Below are 17562 nucleotides of genomic sequence, written 5' to 3' on the forward strand. Positions count from 1 at the left end.
AACTATTGCAACAAACAGCTTAGGCAATCTGTGAGGAAAAAATAATTGTGTCATTAAAAACCCCATTCCACAAACTGCATTCAAGGGAGGCTACTATGATTTTTCAAGCATTCTTTATCTGGCATCTCCTGACTTTTTGAGTGAGTGACTTTGCTCCCTCTGAACAGAGTTTTGTATGCATGTGATCTCCTTTTTTTTTTTTAAAGCAATCCGGACAAAAAAGATTTTCGTTTTGAAGGTGATATTCTGTCTTTGACATCACTAAAATTCCACATCGCCATCCTGGTTGCTGAGACACCATAATTAACTCATAGAAATAGCAAATTGCCATCTGTAGATAAGAGCATGTTGAGGCACAAACTGACTGAGAGCAGAAATCTGGGAATCTAATGGCTCTGGGGGAGGGTGTGTCTACAGCTTCTGCTGTCCTGCTAGCTCCTGTCTTGTTACCTTAAGTTTCATCCACCAATTTTTAAAATTCTGTTGTGTTTTCCTCATTCAATCCATCATTCAGTCCTAGACTCTTCCCAGTGTCCTCATGCCATCACAGATTCCTCATGCACCCATGAGTTTTGCCCACCATCCCTACCTGCATCTCTACGGTCTCTCTTAGAGCCGCCCTTCACACTGGTTCCTGATCATGTTTCCTTGCTTATCATGATCACCAACAGACTGATATGAGTTCTGGTATGATTTTGGGAATACTTTTCAGCCTGTGAGCTCCCAAGAGGCCAAAACCAAAGTCAAATAGGTGCATGCATATTTCAAGAGAAGAAAATGAGAAAAAAAAAATTGTATGGACTTACTAACAATTGCCAGAGCTTTGTGACAGGCAAGAGTCAACATTCTTTGAAACAGAATTCAGGTCTCCTAACTTCTGTTCTTGGCCTGCAAAACAATCTTGTGCTTATAAGACCTATGTTAAATGATTTATTATTTGCTGCAGTGGAAGCAAGAGGCAAGACTCTGTATTACTCTGACACTGATCTCCTTCCATTCCCACTGACTTCTGCAGGAGCTTACCCCCACAACCAAGGGGAGACCCAGGTGCACACCAGGCTGCTCCATGTACAGGAAACCTTGAGGCAGAGAACACTTGGGAGCCATGGTGCTCTCTAGGAAGTGCTGGCCTGGTGCCCAGAGGAGCTGGGGCACAGGACATGACAGGAAGCACATCAACAGGCAAATACAGTGACAGTCTCAGTCATGGTCATGAGGTTGTGCTATGTGCAACCAGCATAAAAACCAAGAGCAAATCAGTGTCCTGCACAGTCCCTTTCACAGATCCCTTTCACTTTTTTCCCCTCGCTCCTCTCTACTTCTGTTTTAGTGGTGTCCACTATTACTCTTCTGCTTCTTTTCCCTTGGCACTCTATGTTTAACCCTTTCTGGCTTTTTCCTTTTCTCTTCAATACTTTTTCTTTCTACTTCTTTTCTTTCCCTGTAGATCCTCAGCTGTTTTTCCTCCTTTTTCCTACTGATTTTCCTCCCTGACAGCTAGGGATTGAGCCAAAGCCTGCTGAAGTCAATCCATTACATTCAAAGAGTTTAGGATCGAGGTCTTATTTCCACTTGCTTCTCTGCTTCTTCTACAATCTCTTTTCCTATGCAGCATTCTCTGTGGTGTTTTCCTCCTAAAAGATGGGTTACTGCAATATGCAGGGAAGGAAGAAGGTTTATAGAGAAAATCCTAAGGACCTAGTAAATTCCTTACAGGATTGCTAAATTGCTACTCTGAGTGCACAGCTGCAGAAAGCCAAGGGATTTGATCATAAGATTAGGGGAGTTTTTCATGCTTGCTTCATCACAGCACAGATTCTTTCATATGGCTCTGAGTAGTGGTCTTTGCAAAGACAAGGGTTTCCAGGAGGAAAATCCCTCATTAAACTCTGCCATATTACATGTTGTAGCTGCTGACTGCATAGTCATACACTTAATTAGTCTGCTGATCTTAAGCTCAAACAGGCAATATTTAATCTCACAAACTAATTTCAGGAAACCTGAAAATGGAGGGGAAAACCCAATATTGACTGGATATTTACTAATATAAAATCATGCAAATCCACACAAGGCATCTCTAATACATACCATGTATATGTGTGCATGTGTGTGTGTACACGTGTAAAAAAGTAGATACAAAGTTATCTATCTATGTATGGAGAGGGAAAAGTACTGAATATGTATATATTGGATATATTGGTTATATTCTCATAGGATAGGTGTGTGAAAAATATTTTAGTAGAACATAGTCTGCAGTAAATATGTGCTGATGGTTGAATGTTAATACATTTTTGGACATAATATGAAGACAGATGCACAGCTACTGTGAATGGATACAGCTCCACTAAATACTGAGGCCAGTAGTGCAAACATTGTTTTACACCAAATAGTATTTTGATTTTATTTTTATAGTCCTGTCTTTATATTTGGTCTTTCATTTGGATTAATATTTTGTGCACTCAGACCAGAGGCATAATAACTCTACTTGCAGGAGAAGCCCCACCTTCTCTGTTGGTTTGAGGCTACCCCGATGAACATGGCAGAATCAGTCCTGTTATGTGAACTTGCATATTGAAGTCAAACATTTTGCCAGCAGAATAGCGACCTATATTGTTCAAAAATAACCAGAGAGGCCCCGGTTACTGGAGTATGTAGGTCATCACCATCCAGGGGGTATTAGCTAAACTCCACTTATGCACCTATTTTTGATTTATAGGTGGAGACGTCAGCCCCCATAGATCACATGACGTGGAAATCCTCATGCAGGAAACCTGTGGTTGGACTCTGCATTGAATTCAGATCTCTGCCCTCTTCACAAGCTCATTGTTCAACGCTTTCCCGAAGATACAGTAAAGGTAAAGCAGCCTAAATATTTTTTAAAGCCTAAATATTTTCTGCAAATCACTGGAAAACTGTTGACCACAGTAGCTGGGGAACATGCAGCAGTGCAGCAGTCAGTGCACAACAGCTAGACTCCAATGGTTGTTTTAATCTTGTTTAACTATTGTCTCAGCAGGTAACTGTGAGACATAAATTATCAACTACCTGCCAGCAAGGTGCCTGTTCTGTAGAAGGCTTTTATTTTACTCAGGAACACATTATATCCAGCTTTGGAGACTCAGTCAAAGAAATGACAGTGTTCTTAACAGTAGGGCCTCTTAAATGTAAAGGGGCATGCAGACCTCAGACTTAGAGAAAACAATAAAAACTATAATGGAAAATATCTAGGAGGAAATACTTGGAAAATATCTGTACTCAACTTTTAACTGATTCCTGCAGTACTGACTGGTTTTTTCCTCTCATATATATAAAGAGCATCTGTCTACCTGTGGTCCAAAAGTATTTTATTCTAGAATGAAGGAAACAACAACCATAAAGTACAAAAGTAAAATTCCCATGAAAGCACACTGCATGTGTGTATTTTTTCTTTGTAGTGTTCAAGGTCTGTACAAAAAGTCCAGAGGCCTTCGAGGTCTGGAAGGAATGGAAAAGGATATGATGTAGCAAATGGAGGCCCAGAGTTCTATGCTGCAGAGAACACCATTAGAGAGCACTGCTATTGAAGCATTCCAACTAAACTCCATCCCAGCTTGCCTCCATGCCATTCCCATTGACCTCAGTGAGAGAACCAGGTGAAAAGCACAAATATGTCACACCTTGAATAACAGCAGTCTCTTGAGAGTCATGATGTATTTTAAAATAGTGTTAAAAAGAGTTCATGCAACAGTATGAAACTAGAATGTGTGGCCTAAGAAACAATCCTTTATGTAACTGCTGCACCTTTGTATCCATGATTATGGTGTACTAACGGTATTCCATGGAACTTGCTAGTTGAGTTATGTGTATGGATATGCGGCATCTGCAGCCCTGCTGTCAGATGCTGAGGAGGCTGCAGGAGTGGAAAGCTGCCTTCAGGCTCTCCCCTCTGACAGATATTAGCTGGAGAAAAGCAACGTACAGCTGTGCCTCTTCTCTGAGACCACTCCCACGTGAAGTCCTACAGGGGCTGGTCCTGTCTCTTCCTTTTCATCATGTGCTGAAGAGCTGTAGGAAGGTCATGAGGAGCCCAGGGCTATGATACCATCAATCTGTTGATGGCAACCAGCTCCTATGTCTCTTTTCAGCTGATGCAATCAGTGCCACACACAGATGTCACAAAACTTACAGGAGATAAGCCTGTAGATCAAAATCAGTTGGCTGAAGCTGAGCTAAAGAAGGAAGAGATGTTGCTGGAAGGAAGGAAGGAAGAGAACTTTGTGTAGTTAAGGCAATGAGAAAATCATGCTTCCATTCTGGGCAAATGACATGTAGTTTTGGGTCCTAGCAGAGCCTGTGTTGCCCCTGGATTCCGTATGGCTTGAAATTTGACTTGTATCTTTTTCTGTCTGCTCTGGTATCACTTTTTGTGGTACAGGTGACTCATTTTACCTTTTGTGAGAAGCCAACAGAGACTTGTTCAGGTTAAAAAGAGAACAAAGAATAAAGCTTGTCAAAAAAAGCAGAAAACATAGAGGAAATGTGGAAGGTGTAATTCCTTACAGACATACTTACTGTCAGTCCAGTTTTGTATTTTATTCTTGGTAAAAGAGGTGTTTGAATGTAGATAGTCCAGTAAGGATTAGCAGACCCAGTTCAGGCTTTGGAAATGAACATGATCTGAAACTGTCTGGTTTTATAGCCTTGAGCAAATCATATAATCTCACTGCTACTGTTTTCTGATCTATAATCCAAGGGTAGTAATGCTTTCTTCTCAGTGGTGAATAAATGAATGCTTTCACAGTATTTGCAGTGCCATATACAAATATTACAATTACAGAGAAGCAAGCAACATATGATATTAATGTCAAACAGATACAGGGTAAACTTGGGATACTGGAAAGCAGTGCACTGAGATACAACTGTAATGAGTTCATTAGTAATGCACGACTGGATTGATTAAGTAGTTGCCACTGTGTAAAGCCTTGTCTAGAGCCGATACTTGATATATTATTTTGACCTGCGACAGATGCTCAATGATCTTGTCTCTTAAGTTTTGGCAGAGCCTGTCATGTCAATACAAATTACTGAGCTGAACTGAACGAAAGAAGCTGTAGTTGCCACATGGATACCTTTTCTATATTCTCCTGTATATAAAAACTGCAGCTTCCCAAACTGGATTTTTATATAACCTTTCAGAAGCTCAGTTTGAAATAGCTTGTCTTCTTTTTTTCTTTCTTCCTGAGAATGTTTCCTCTTGCCATCACGATAAAAATGTACTGCTGTGACAAAACAACCATGTTCCCATGATTTTATACTTTCCTATCACAATGGCAGCACATCCTGTATGGCTATGACACGGCACAGAAAATTCTACCACACTGAGGTTACTTTTACATTGCCTGATAATGGTAACTGTGATGTGAAGCATCAGAAGATATAACATTTTTCTACACAAAAGAGTCACAGGAGGACTCAAGCAGTCTTTGAGGATCTGGATATCCAGCTGAGATTAGAGGTCTGGATGTGTCAGGGTAGTTGCATGCAGAAACTTTTCAGCTATAGGCTGGGGATTTGAAGATGAACAGCATCTAGAAGAGGTTACCTATTCCTGGAAGTTTTGATAGCTTATTTGAACTGGGATTGAACTGGAGATCCAGACCCTTTTACTAGCAGGCTGATTATCACAGGCTGGGAGGTTGGCACCAGCAGTGGTGGTAACTAGTGCAGCCCACCCATCGGTCCATCTATCCATCCCAGTGCAGTCAGTAAGGACTGCAGGTGAGAGGAGGCAGTGTGGATAGCAATAGGTTAGGGGTACAGATATTTGGCATAAAGGATGTTTTGTTTTGGGTCCTTCAACTGTGAAGTGAAAAGATTCGTGCTTTTTCCTTCCCTAAGTCTCCCTTCAGCCATCCATCCCTTCTAATCCCAAACTCCTTCTGATGGCTTCAGGGCTGTGCCTCATGTGTGCTTTCACTGGCATTTTAGCAAGAGCTGAGGATTGCTAACCTTGTTTTAAGGCAGGCTAACCGAGGCCTTTTGCAGATGGGAAGTGAGGCATAGCACTGTGAAATCATTTGCTAAAGGTTATCCAGCTGTGACTGAGAAAGTGTGCTCTGATTCTGCTGCAAAAGATGCCACAAAAGTGTAAATGTTAATAGTAATAACTTTCTCTATGTGTATTTCTGTTTTGCAAAATTGTATTTCCACCGGGGGACTTGTTAATGTCAACGTCATTCAGTTTTCATCATCACCACTTGAAGTGATCAGTCAGCTGTGTGGATCTACAAATTGCTCCCTTGCAGCCAGCCTCTTAGTCTAGTGCTCGGGTGACAGTCAGTTGTAAGGATCAGGCTCGAAGATGCCTTTGATTTTCCTTTGATGTTTCTGAGCCAAGGAAGAATTTCACGCAGCCACTGGGCGGTAGGTGAAGATCCCTTCTGTTTGTGGGAAGCCAATTATAACGTGGCTGACCTGCCTTGACCTGAAGATTACTGGCAGGACATCTGGGATGTCCTTGCGAGGCAGAGCTAGCTCATTGGATGTGCCAGACTCGGGGCACAGACTGATTTGTTCGTCTGGATGCAGCAACCATTCCAATACCGTGATTATAATGCAGGCTGCACAAATTGATCCTGGTCAGACTCAGTGTATTTATTTATTTGCTTGCACTTTGGTATCATTGCCGACATGTGAGGATAAACAGGGTTCACCTTTAGGATTTAATGAGTGGGAACAACTTACAAAGACAACAGGTCCTAGTTTCTAATCCTCTCTACCAGTTAACTCTCTCTCCCCTTTCATTATTTTTTGTTCCCTTTTTCACCTCTTATTCCAGATCTAAGATCAGCTAAAGCTTTAAAACCCCTGACAAACAAGCATCACGAAAGAGGCTGTGTGCCAGAAGCCCTTTTGGAGTAAGGCACACGCCGGGAGAGAGGTAGAGGCACAAAGAACCCCGGACGGGAGGCTAGTGGGACGTGAGAGAAGAGCTGGAACTTGTTAACCTCGGCTGAAGCAAACGGGACTGGGATTTCGGGCAGCATTTCGGTAGGGGTTGGTCGTTTATTTCCCAGCGCGGGAAGGCTGCGGGAGCGGCACCGTCCCTCGGGGGATGAGCATCCCCGGCGCGGGCCGGACTACAGCCCCCGTCATGCCGCGGCGCGGGCGGGCGGTGGCGGCGAGCGCGCCTGCGCCGCCAGACGTGGCAGCAGCCGCAGCGGCGGCGGGTCCGGAGCGGGTCCGGCGCGGCGGCGGGATGGCAGCGCCGGGGCAGGGCGCGGGGGCTGCGCGGCGCCGCGGGCGGCTCCCGCCGCTCCCGCTGCTGCTTCTCGGCCTGGCGGTGAGTGGCGCCGGGGGGCGGCGGGGGCGGCGCGGGGTGTCCCCCGTCCCCGGGCCGGGGCGGGGGCGCGGCGCGGCCGGCGGAGTTGGGCGAAAGTTGGGAGCGGGACGGGCCCCCAGGGCCGGGCGCGGCGGCTCCCCCGCCGCTCGCACCCGCCGCCGCCGCGGGCGGGCTCGGCTCGGCACAGCCCGGCATGGCCGGGCTCCGGCAGCGCTGCTCCCGGGTGTCTTCCCAGCGCTCAGCCCGTGTGCTGCTCTCCCGCTTCCCCTTTCCCTCCTTTCCCTTTCTCTCTGCCTCCCGAAGCACCGCCCGGAGGAAGCGCTCCCCGGCGTGCGGCAGCGGCTCCCCGAGCGGCGGCGGGCTGGGGCCCCGGCTGCCCCGGCCCCGGGGGCTCTGACCGGCGGCGCTTCGGTCCCAAGTTTCGTTTGGAAAGCGGTGCGGTGGCAGAGGGTTTCCAGAGGATTTCCCCCTTGGCGGCTGTGCCGCAGCGGAGCTGCCGCGCTCGGCTTTGTGCACCTGTGTGCGGCACCCCCGCCGCGGGCACCCCCGCCCCTGCGCCCCTGGCATGTGGCGCTGTCCATCCCGCTGCGCTCCCCAGAATCGGGGTGTGCTTCATTGACGTTACACTGACTAGAGCGCTGCTTACCTCAGGGAGGCTCCTAGACTTCCAGAAATACTTTAAAGTCTGATTTTTCTTCCCTTTTTTTTTTTTTAATCCACAGAATTTAGCATAAATAGCTCAAAAGACTAATGAAGGCATGCTTTAAAACAGTACTTTATTCCATTTATTATCATGAACTACAGTTCATCCTTCTGCCCGGGCAAATGAAGCTAATAATTAATGAAAAATTACGTTAATCTTTTTATGCACAAGTGATCTGAAACGTATTTGGAAATGCATGACTGTGGAGTGCTCACCTAGTTCATACAAATCAAGTGTGGAATTGCTAATTGCCATATGCTTATTCTGTACTAATATTAGAATTGCCTTTGTGGGACAGAAAGATTCAGCCCTGCCTGATGTAGCCTTTTTGCCCCTGGCAGGGCCATGGCTCTCGGCTCATTCAGGATGGAGGAGAAATGCTGTGCATTCTGAACAACTTTTGCGTTAAGCTTGATCGAGAATCACAGACCTCTGCTATCTTCACTTCATTGATTTCAAGTGAAACTGAAGTCAGGCTGAACTCTCCCTAAATGCTGGAGAGGTCTCAGTGTGAATTTTTTTCCTCTGTGGCTTGTCTTTAATGTATGCAGTAGTTTTCTCAGTGATACTTGTGGCAGTGCATTCCTCAGATTGAGCATATACTGTGGACCAAGGGAGTTACAAGTGGACTGAATTTTCCCTCTCTTCAAAATAGCTAAGCACATGGAGCTATTTCTGGTATTTCCTACTATATCCACTATGACTGTCAGACCTCATCTTACTGTAACATTCATTTTATGTTAATGTAAATATTTTCCTGTGATTTTTCGTTGTAGATTAAAAGATATTTTCCCCATCTTTCTTCATATGAATCTATTGTTCCTAATTGTTCTAGTTGCCCTCTTTGACCTTTTGTGTTGCAGAGCTGGTGTCTTTGAGATGAGCAGAGGGGCCCTGCTGTTGTTAGTGAAATTATACAAAGCCATTTTAATTTATCCACATTATTATTACTTACCTTTCTTAATTTGCCACAGCAGTTTATTTGCTCTGTGATGCTTCATGCTGAGCAGATGTCTTCATTGAGCTGTTGATTCAGCTAATTCTTTCCCCTTTGCTGTGTACAAGTAGTTTAAATTATTTCTTCCAATTTGCATTATCTTGCACTTGAAGGTGTGATTTTTCATCTTGAAATATGTAACTCGCTCTACTTGAGGATTGAAAAACTAGTTTACAGCTTTACAGCTGTGACATAGCAAAACCTGCTTTTAATTTATTTTGCATAGATGTAAGGCTGTTAAATCAGGTGGTTCTCAGTGTGTAAAGTTAAACTAAAGGTAATACCAACTGCTTGGTAGGTCAATGAGAAACATTTTTTTCTTCCAGCCAGTCCTTTTTCATGTATCCCAATGTGTTTTGGTTTTTTGGCATTTGTTTTGTTTGCTAGTTAGTTTTTCTGGCAGTGCTGACTACTTGCAGTGCACCTGGAACAGCAGCTAGAGTTGTGCGTGCATAGCACTTCTGAAAAATAGGGCTCATTTTTTGACCCAGAATTGGAGGTGGCTACATACATAAAAGGGAACCTACAAAGCTGGATGAAAAATATGTTTCAGTAGCTTCTAATGTAAGCTGTTAATTTGTTACCTTCAGCATCACTGTGGGTGTGTGACACACACATGAGAAAGATGGTGGGGGGATCTCTGCCTGCTGTAGTTTTATTTCTTGAATGAGTTGGAGAGCCGTGAGGAAGTTGTGGGTTCCCTGTTTGGTTTATCCTTATTTGGTTTATTACAGTGGTTGACTGTATTTCACATTCAAAGGACTGAATTTACTGTCCAAGGCACTGGGAAGGAGTTTTACACCAAGGTGGATTGGCATTTCCTCTGATGCATCAGGTGCTGTGCCTTCCCTAGCAGAAGGCAGCCACTGCTTCCTACAGGATTTTGCATCTGGGTCTGTTTGCTTTGCAAACACTGATGAATATTATCTCATACCAGTGTGGCAAAGATCAGTTTGTCTTCCAAGTGTTTGCTTAATGACAGAGAAACAGTCAAGAGTCCAGCTGGCTGAGCACTGTTGGGAAGCAGACTTTGGGACCTGGTGCCACTCAAACCCAGTGCCTTCAAAGAAGGGCTTGGAAGGAACATTTCCGGCTTCCAGCTCCTCAAGTACTTCCTTAATCCTTAGGGAATGCACTAGTGAGCCCTGACACTGACTTGTGAATCCAGGCCTGCAGGAGGGCCTGGCCATGACTCCCTCTGTGCTGCAGGTAGCCCTGCAGCAGTGGCTTGCTTCTGGTGAGTTTGCAGGCAGGGTGTGAGCCCTGCTTCACCACTGCAGTGCTCAGGTGCTGTTTCCTGTTGTGGCATTTGGGCTTGAATTCAGGAGTGCCTCTTCCCATCCAGTTACTGTTTGTACCAGAGGAGCCTCTTTGGACAGTGTTTCCTGGTAGTCAGAGGGAGAGTATTGCAGAGACAAATTCCTTACTTGCTGTCCTCCCACTGTATTCATACTTTGTCCGTTCCCTCTTCAAAATACGGATTTGTAAAACTCTGATGTGGGCTATGCTGTGTGTCCTCAGATGCCCTTCCCAAGTCAAACCTTGGCTTCGTTACTCCACTCCATGCCTTATGGAGGGATGTTTTCAATCCATTGAATTTGGTGCCACAGCACCTCTTTAGCTCAGAGGCCCTGGGATGTTGGAGACCCTGCAAGTGTGGTGTCATCAGAACTGCTGTTTCTGCCCAGGGCTGAGTTCATGGTGTCCTGAGCAATTGGTGATGGAAGAGGTGCTTGTTCTGTTGTTGACCATTTCTTTTGCCTTTTGGTGATGGAGTTCCTTGAATTCCTCTGTTTCAGTAAAATGGATGCAGTGAGGTATTTCTTGAGAGCTGTGGCTGGAGGAATGGAAAAACTCTGGCTGCAAATTGCATTGCACTAACTAGCATTGCCTTAAATTTCTTGGTGCAGGCAGGGTCACTTTGTAAATAAGTTGTTGTTTACCTTGTTCCTGCCACCTTTTCAAGCTTGTGAATGGCAAAAAATTGTGATAGCAAAGCAAGTCTTTAGTTTTGGCACTGCGTCAGCTGTGAGTGGCTGGTAGCATTGGTGGATGGTGCTGTGAATTGCACGCTTGCAGAACACAGATCAGAAAGGTAACTTAATTTGTGACTGTCTTGATGAGGTCCTGTCTGCTGTCTCTGGGTTTAGAGTCATATAGCCTGTTTGCTGGGTGACTGCAAATAGACTCTTTCTCTCCCCCTCCTCACTTTTCCTGGATATGGCACACCATGATGTGTGTGGTTGTGCTGCTCTAGGATCAGCTGTGTGCTGGTTTGTTCTGGTGCTGCCTTCCTTTTGCCTCTTGCAGATCACTTCCTTTCTGTGTGAATCTTGGTCCAGCTATTAAAATTAAACTCTGTATCCCATCACCTGGCAGAAAAATGTGAGGATTAATTAGTTAACGTTTGTGCAATGTTTTGAAGATAACAAATGCCATATAAAGTGCTAGAGATTTTCAGGTGTTATCTTTTGCCCTCTCTTCCTTATAAATCCCATTAATAGTGGTTCTGTCTTCTTTTTATAGTACCTCCTACGGGCTTCTTGAGTAGGTGGTATTTCTTTAAACTTCTCAAAAACCCAAATTTTAGTGGCGGATTATGTGGCATATGCTTTGCTCATGCCCTTAACTTCTGTAGCCAAATGTGCTTGCTCAGAAGTGATATCTGAAATATTATTTCATCGACAGCTTGTTTAATATATGTATGGTGCCATTGCCTGGCTTGAAGAGAGAGAGCTTCATGTTCATAATAAGGAGAAAATTCTTTGTCAACGTTAGTAATTGACCCTATTACAGTCAGTTGTTAATTAGTAAATAGTTGCACAGGTTTTCCTTCACAGAGCATTGGAAACCCAGTGATAAACCATACAATTAATTTGCTCTACTCAGAGCCCTTAAGAAGATCCTTTAGTATAGACTATTATGCCTGTAGCTTAAACCCCACTGTGTTAGAACAATATGAACAGTAGAGTCTAGTCAAATCTTGACGTCTCCATGGTATTTTTTGCTACCTTCTATTTTTGGAAAGTGAACATAGCAAGTACCACCTTAAGTGGAATGTCTTATTAGTAGCGTTCTTCAGCCTAAGTTATAGAGTACTAAGACACTCTTTGTCAGGATTTTAATTTGCCTTCCTTTGAAAACAAAAGAAAATATGATACTTACCTCTTTGCAGATATGACCCTCTGCAACAAAATGTCAGTACTGCTTCTGTTTTTTTTAATTTATGGAACAGCTTGAGGTGAGAGTTAACTGATATGGATTATGTATGCAGTAAGAATGTGTTCTTCCACAGAGCTTGTGGGAATGACCAAAACCCAGGGAGTGTCCAGTGGGCATCTCTGCCGATGTAAATCTGTTGGGCAAACCCAGTTTTCAAATGCTGTTGGTCTTGCAGTGCAGAAGTTGTTGATTTTCCTGTATATCTGCTGGAGCCTGCTCACCTGGCTATCCCACACTGCTGTAGGTGTGGGAGTCGCTGCTCCCCACTCAGACCATTGGTGGCTTTTTGGATTGGTCACAGACATCACTGAGCAGCCTTTGTGCTGGGAGTCCTCAGCAGGTTGCATTTTGTGAGCCCACACAGGGGCAACTGGCAGAAGATGGTTTTGTGATTCCAGTGGGATTGCAGAGATTCCTGCAGGGGCCACTTCAGCTCTGACCCCTGAAGTGAGACCCAAGAGCTACTACCCTTTCTCTTCCCCACTCCACAAAGTAGTTTTTTACCAGGTTTCCTTGAGGTACCTTTGGGTAACAGGGCTAACCTATCTCCTCCCATCTGATTTGATTAAAATGTTTGTACAGCTATTTTAGATATTAATCATGAACGAAAAAAGGGGACTGTCCTACTTATCACCATCCATCTTGGAAGGCATTTGTTACAAATGGCTCAGTGATCAAAGCAGCACAACCCTGAATGTAAATAGCAGCAGAGGGAGGGCTCCTGAGTGAAAAGCAAGCAATTATTGCACAAGGTCAAGAGTGGTTTGTATGATGAACAAGGAAGATAAAACATCTGCAGTCAAACTGAGATTCTTGTAAACAAGAAGGCTTTTGATTTGAACATCTTGTATTTTTCAGTGGGAAGGAATTGGGGGCAAGGAAGCAATGGGTCAGTTTCTCCCTTGTGCTTTGCCTGGAGATGACTTAGACCTGGTATTGCCAGTACATGCACTGTGTCTGCACCACGGGACTGGCTGTGTCACCAGCTGATCTGCAGGTTTACAAACCTCTGTCACCACCGTACAGAGGTGTCCCAGCCTTCTGAAGTGAAGTGCACAGTCCATCACAGGGCTCATTTTGGGAGCTGAGCAGGAAAGGAAAGGTGAGATTCTGTCTTCTTGTTGGGATTTCTTCCCCTTGACCCCCCGCCCCCCATTTTAATGTGGCAGATGAGACCCTTGTTCGGAATGTGAACTACTCCCCTCCTAAAGAAGTTTAATAATGAAATAAAATTCAGTCATCTCCATTTCTACTTGGAATTTTGAGGCAGATTTCCTCTTCAACTAGACTCCTAAAAAATGCCTTGTCAGACACAATCTGTTTCATATGCACAGGGTTGCTGATTGATCATATTTACAGTGGGTTGAGTGCTGTTGTCCCAAAATGAGAATGACACCAGTGGGTGGCTAAGCTAAGGCAGAAATCCGAGTCAATGTCTTCCTGAAAAAGTAGAGTTTAGAAATTGTGGTCGAGTGTAAGGCTGTGTCCCTGCCAAGCAGCAGTTGTGCTGGAGTCTGTTGTCACAGCCCCAGCTATTCTTGATGAATAGTGTGCAAATTGGCTGCTAATTATACATGTGGTAGTGTGTGCATAAAAACTGCATGTTGACATATGGATTCAGGCACCTAAGCACGGTTTCAGCTGCATATCCATTTATACTTTTTATGCATTATTTGTGTCCAGGGAAGTATATTTTTCTGGCTCTTGAGGTGGAAATAGGAGAAATAGGGAGTAGTTTTTCTGTCCAGTGTACAATGCTACCCTTCTGATAGAAATCAAAATTAAATAAGGAAGATCTATTTTCTTGTTTTTAAAACTGTGTGTTTTCATTGCCCTTGATGTAAAATAAATACATAAGTAATTCTCCAGATATGCTGCTTATCCTTAGCAAAAGACCATGCTGTCACGAAGCTTTTGTGGGGAGCAACTCATAAATTGAACTGGGTTCTGTGGGAGCAGTAGTTAAGCATTTATCACATTTAATTTGAATAATAAATGTAAAATATGAAAATACATTCTTGTGGCTGTTTGAAAGATATTCCCTTTTTTCATTTTAAAATGAGATTCAGAGAAGAGTAAAAACTTGAGAAATAGACTCTGCTTTCTCAGATCCTTGATAATTTTGAGAAAACATGGCCTGAGGGATGACCACATTTTTCAATAGTGTTAGTCCTGGAAGTATAATTAGCAAATAGCTATTTGCCTGTAACTCTTGCCTCTGGGTTTCTGAAAGCTCAGATCTTCCTTGGGTACCAATTCTAAGGGAGTGGGGTTGTGGAGTGTTTACTGCTCTTTAACATGTGCATATGTTTGGCAGCTCTGCAAGGAATTACTAGACAGTGGGGAAAAAAAAGAAAATCGAACCTTTTTGGCCAATCAGACTTCTGCCACCAAGCTTGCAAGATCATATGTCTAAATACAAATTTTGAAGAACAGAGACAGTTAGAACACATGGGGGTTTTGTACCTTGTACTTGAGTAGCTGTGTCTCAGCAGTTTTGAATTGACTGTCTTGGGGATTTGGTTTCACTTATGTTTTACTTGAGAGTCTTTCATGCATCTCAGACACTACAGTCACATGACTGATGTGTGACCTATGCCATAAAAATTCTGTGAAAATAAATTCAGATTGCGATCTTGAGCTGGGGAAAATCTGCAGCCTGGAATTGCTATGAGATTTGCATTTCATAGTCTGCCACGTGTAGTCTGTCTTTTTTGGAAGGTCTCCACCAAAGTTTCCTGCATCTGAGAACACCAGGTGACAGTTGTGTCACCAAGCCAGCCATGGATAAGGACCTGTTACGACAGGCAACTGTGCAAACACAGCACAAAATAAAATAGACCTTCCTTCAGTTTTGTTGCAGTTTCTCATTGCCATAACTGGCAAGGGTGGCAGAGATGTTGTCCGTGTTGGTCCTATTATGTCTTTTACTTTAGTAGGTATCAGGGTGGGCAGCTTCTTGAGAAAAATACTTGGAGCACTTCTTAACTTTTCAGAGGTGGTCATGAATAGATTTTAAAGCTTTAGGATGCTCAAGTGACAAGAGAGTTTAGCTTGTTTCTTATTTATAGATTTCCATATGTGTGAATGTAGCACTTCCTGACGCATATGAGAAGAGGCTTCCTGCCCAGGAGGGACTGTCACCTTTCTTGACCTTTTCTTTTTTTAATATGCGCTTGTCTCCTCTTGTGCCCTGGATTTAAACAAGAAGCAGTGTGCTTGATTGGGCAGTGCCTGGCTGATGAGCTCCCCTGCAAAATGTCTGGAGTAAATCTACCTGAGTCATGGCTTACAAATAAATTCATATAGCACAGTACATGCAAATTAGCTTCATCTTTGCTGCTGCTTTACCTATGGGCTGTGCAGGAACATGCGCTTGGTTTTCTGTGCAAGAGTGCAACTGCTTCCATAGAATTCTTTTTTTCCTATCCTCTTAATTTTACATTGTTGCCAGAACTAGTGGCTGTAGGCCTGGTGAGGCTGTAGCTGCTGGTACAGTCATCACTGCTGTGACTCTAGAGCAGGGCAATGCAGCCCCGTGTTTGGGACAGATGTCTGGTAGAACTGACTCCTTGATATCCCTTGCCTTCAACAGAGCTGGTAGGGAAGACAGAGGTTCTTCTGGAGGTTTAGCTATAAACCAGCCTCTCGTTTATTTCTAGGTTGGGTATTGATTAATTTCAGCAAGAGAAAGTTGAAGAGTGTGGAACTACTTAATTCTTATCAGTTTGCAAATATCACGTAGTGCAAACAGAATCGGGGCTGGTGAATTTCTCTGCTCAGCCGATAACCTCCCAGTGTTGCAGTGGCTGCCTTAGATGTGCAAGCAGGGCATTTCTGTCCAGCTCGATGCCTTTGGCTTGGACCTTTTGGGTTTTATAACCAGGAAAACCTGCAACATTAATCTTAATTAAAGGGAGATGATGATTTATTCAGCTGGGTGACTGGTGTGCTTGTATGCACAATGCCTTTCCCAGTGGGTTTTGGGCTAAACCATGGGAACAAAGAGAGCTACTGTAGTAAAACTGCAGGAAAATGAGTAGCATGTATTGATTTGATACTTGGAGAGGAATTTGGCAAAGAAGCAGTGGATATATGCAATGTGACATGCATCTCCCTCCAAGTCCCTGCTGTTCCACCAGTGCAGTGGGTTTTCTGTTCGTGGCAAGACCAACAAGGCACTAGTTAAAGCTGTCATTGTTTTCAGAATCAAATTTTTCAAGAAGGTTACAGCTCTGCCATTTTAAGGAAAGAAAGAAGAAAAAAAAGAGAGAAAATTCCTGAAACTGGCAAAATAGCCTTTCTAACTGGAAAAGACATGGAATGCCTATATTTTAAAACCATAAAATGGTGTGCATTTGAAGAGAGCTTAAAGATCATCTCGTTCTAACAACCCTCTTCTGAGCTGTTGGTAAGCACTTTAAACAAAGTTTACAGTATCATTTGGTGTCATGTTGAAAGTGGCATTTGTGGGGTGTTTTAGTCTAATTGCTTCTTTTTGATAGAGTTCACAGACTAGAATATCCTTGAGTCCATTTTTTTAAGCCAAATGAGCAACCTGTAGTTTCACTTTTTTCCTGTGTTCAGCCTTAGTTTCAGTTAAGCTTATTTTTTGTCCTCTGTAACTCAAGGCATTAATAAAACTATAAGATGCTATTTTGAATAGTTACAAAAATTGAGGTGAATGGAAGAATTTTTTTAAAAAATACTTAGCTTTAAAAGGATCTGCCTGTAATGTTGGATTAATTTCTCCTGTGCAGCGCCTGGTATTGATGATTTTGGGCAGGACTATTCATGTCTGTGTCACCTCACTTAGCCCAAATGTATTTGCCTGCTTTGACTGGCAACACCACGTATTCATCTCAGAAAATACACAAGTGATACACATACATCAGCCTAAAGTAGGAAGGTTGAGCCCTGGACATCTGGGTTTAGAAGAATGTGAGTCTTTTGGTCGAATTAAAGCATCAAGGACATTTATGCTGAAGGTAGAGGCTGACTTGCAGATGTGTTCACTTCCTTCTCACAGTCTGATCATCTGGCCAGCAGGGCCCAGTGGTGGGATCTCTGCCTGTAGAGTGGGGTGACTTGTTCACTCTTAGATTTTTTGTTATAGGTGTATTTTCTGGTAACTTCTAAGTTCTCAAACTTCCTGGTTGTTTTGAGGATGATCTCCATCTCAGCTCAGCTTCTCTCCATTACCTCGTATGTCCCAGGACTCCCCTCATGCCCCTTTCCACATGTAAAGACTTGTGGCATTTATACAGTCTGCTTTGTAGGTGCAGGTTTTGTTTCTCAGCCTCAGTGACTGTGGTGTTT

General features: G+C 43.7%; 1 protein-coding gene across 1 annotated transcript in view; it reads left to right on the top strand.

Annotated features, from left to right (window-relative positions):
- The first annotated feature begins 7224 nt into the window (after nucleotides 1-7224).
- Nucleotides 7225-17562, top strand: part of PDIA5 (protein disulfide isomerase family A member 5) — a 97835-nt gene continuing 87497 nt past the window's right edge. The window contains exon 1 of the mRNA XM_066553357.1: nucleotides 7225-7321. Within this exon, the coding sequence (XP_066409454.1) occupies nucleotides 7238-7321 (84 nt within the window). The 5' untranslated portion in view covers nucleotides 7225-7237. The remainder of the gene's footprint in view (nucleotides 7322-17562) is intronic.

The sequence above is a fragment of the Molothrus aeneus genome, chromosome 7 (assembly GCF_037042795.1).
Source record: "Molothrus aeneus isolate 106 chromosome 7, BPBGC_Maene_1.0, whole genome shotgun sequence".
Taxonomy (NCBI): domain Eukaryota; kingdom Metazoa; phylum Chordata; class Aves; order Passeriformes; family Icteridae; genus Molothrus; species Molothrus aeneus.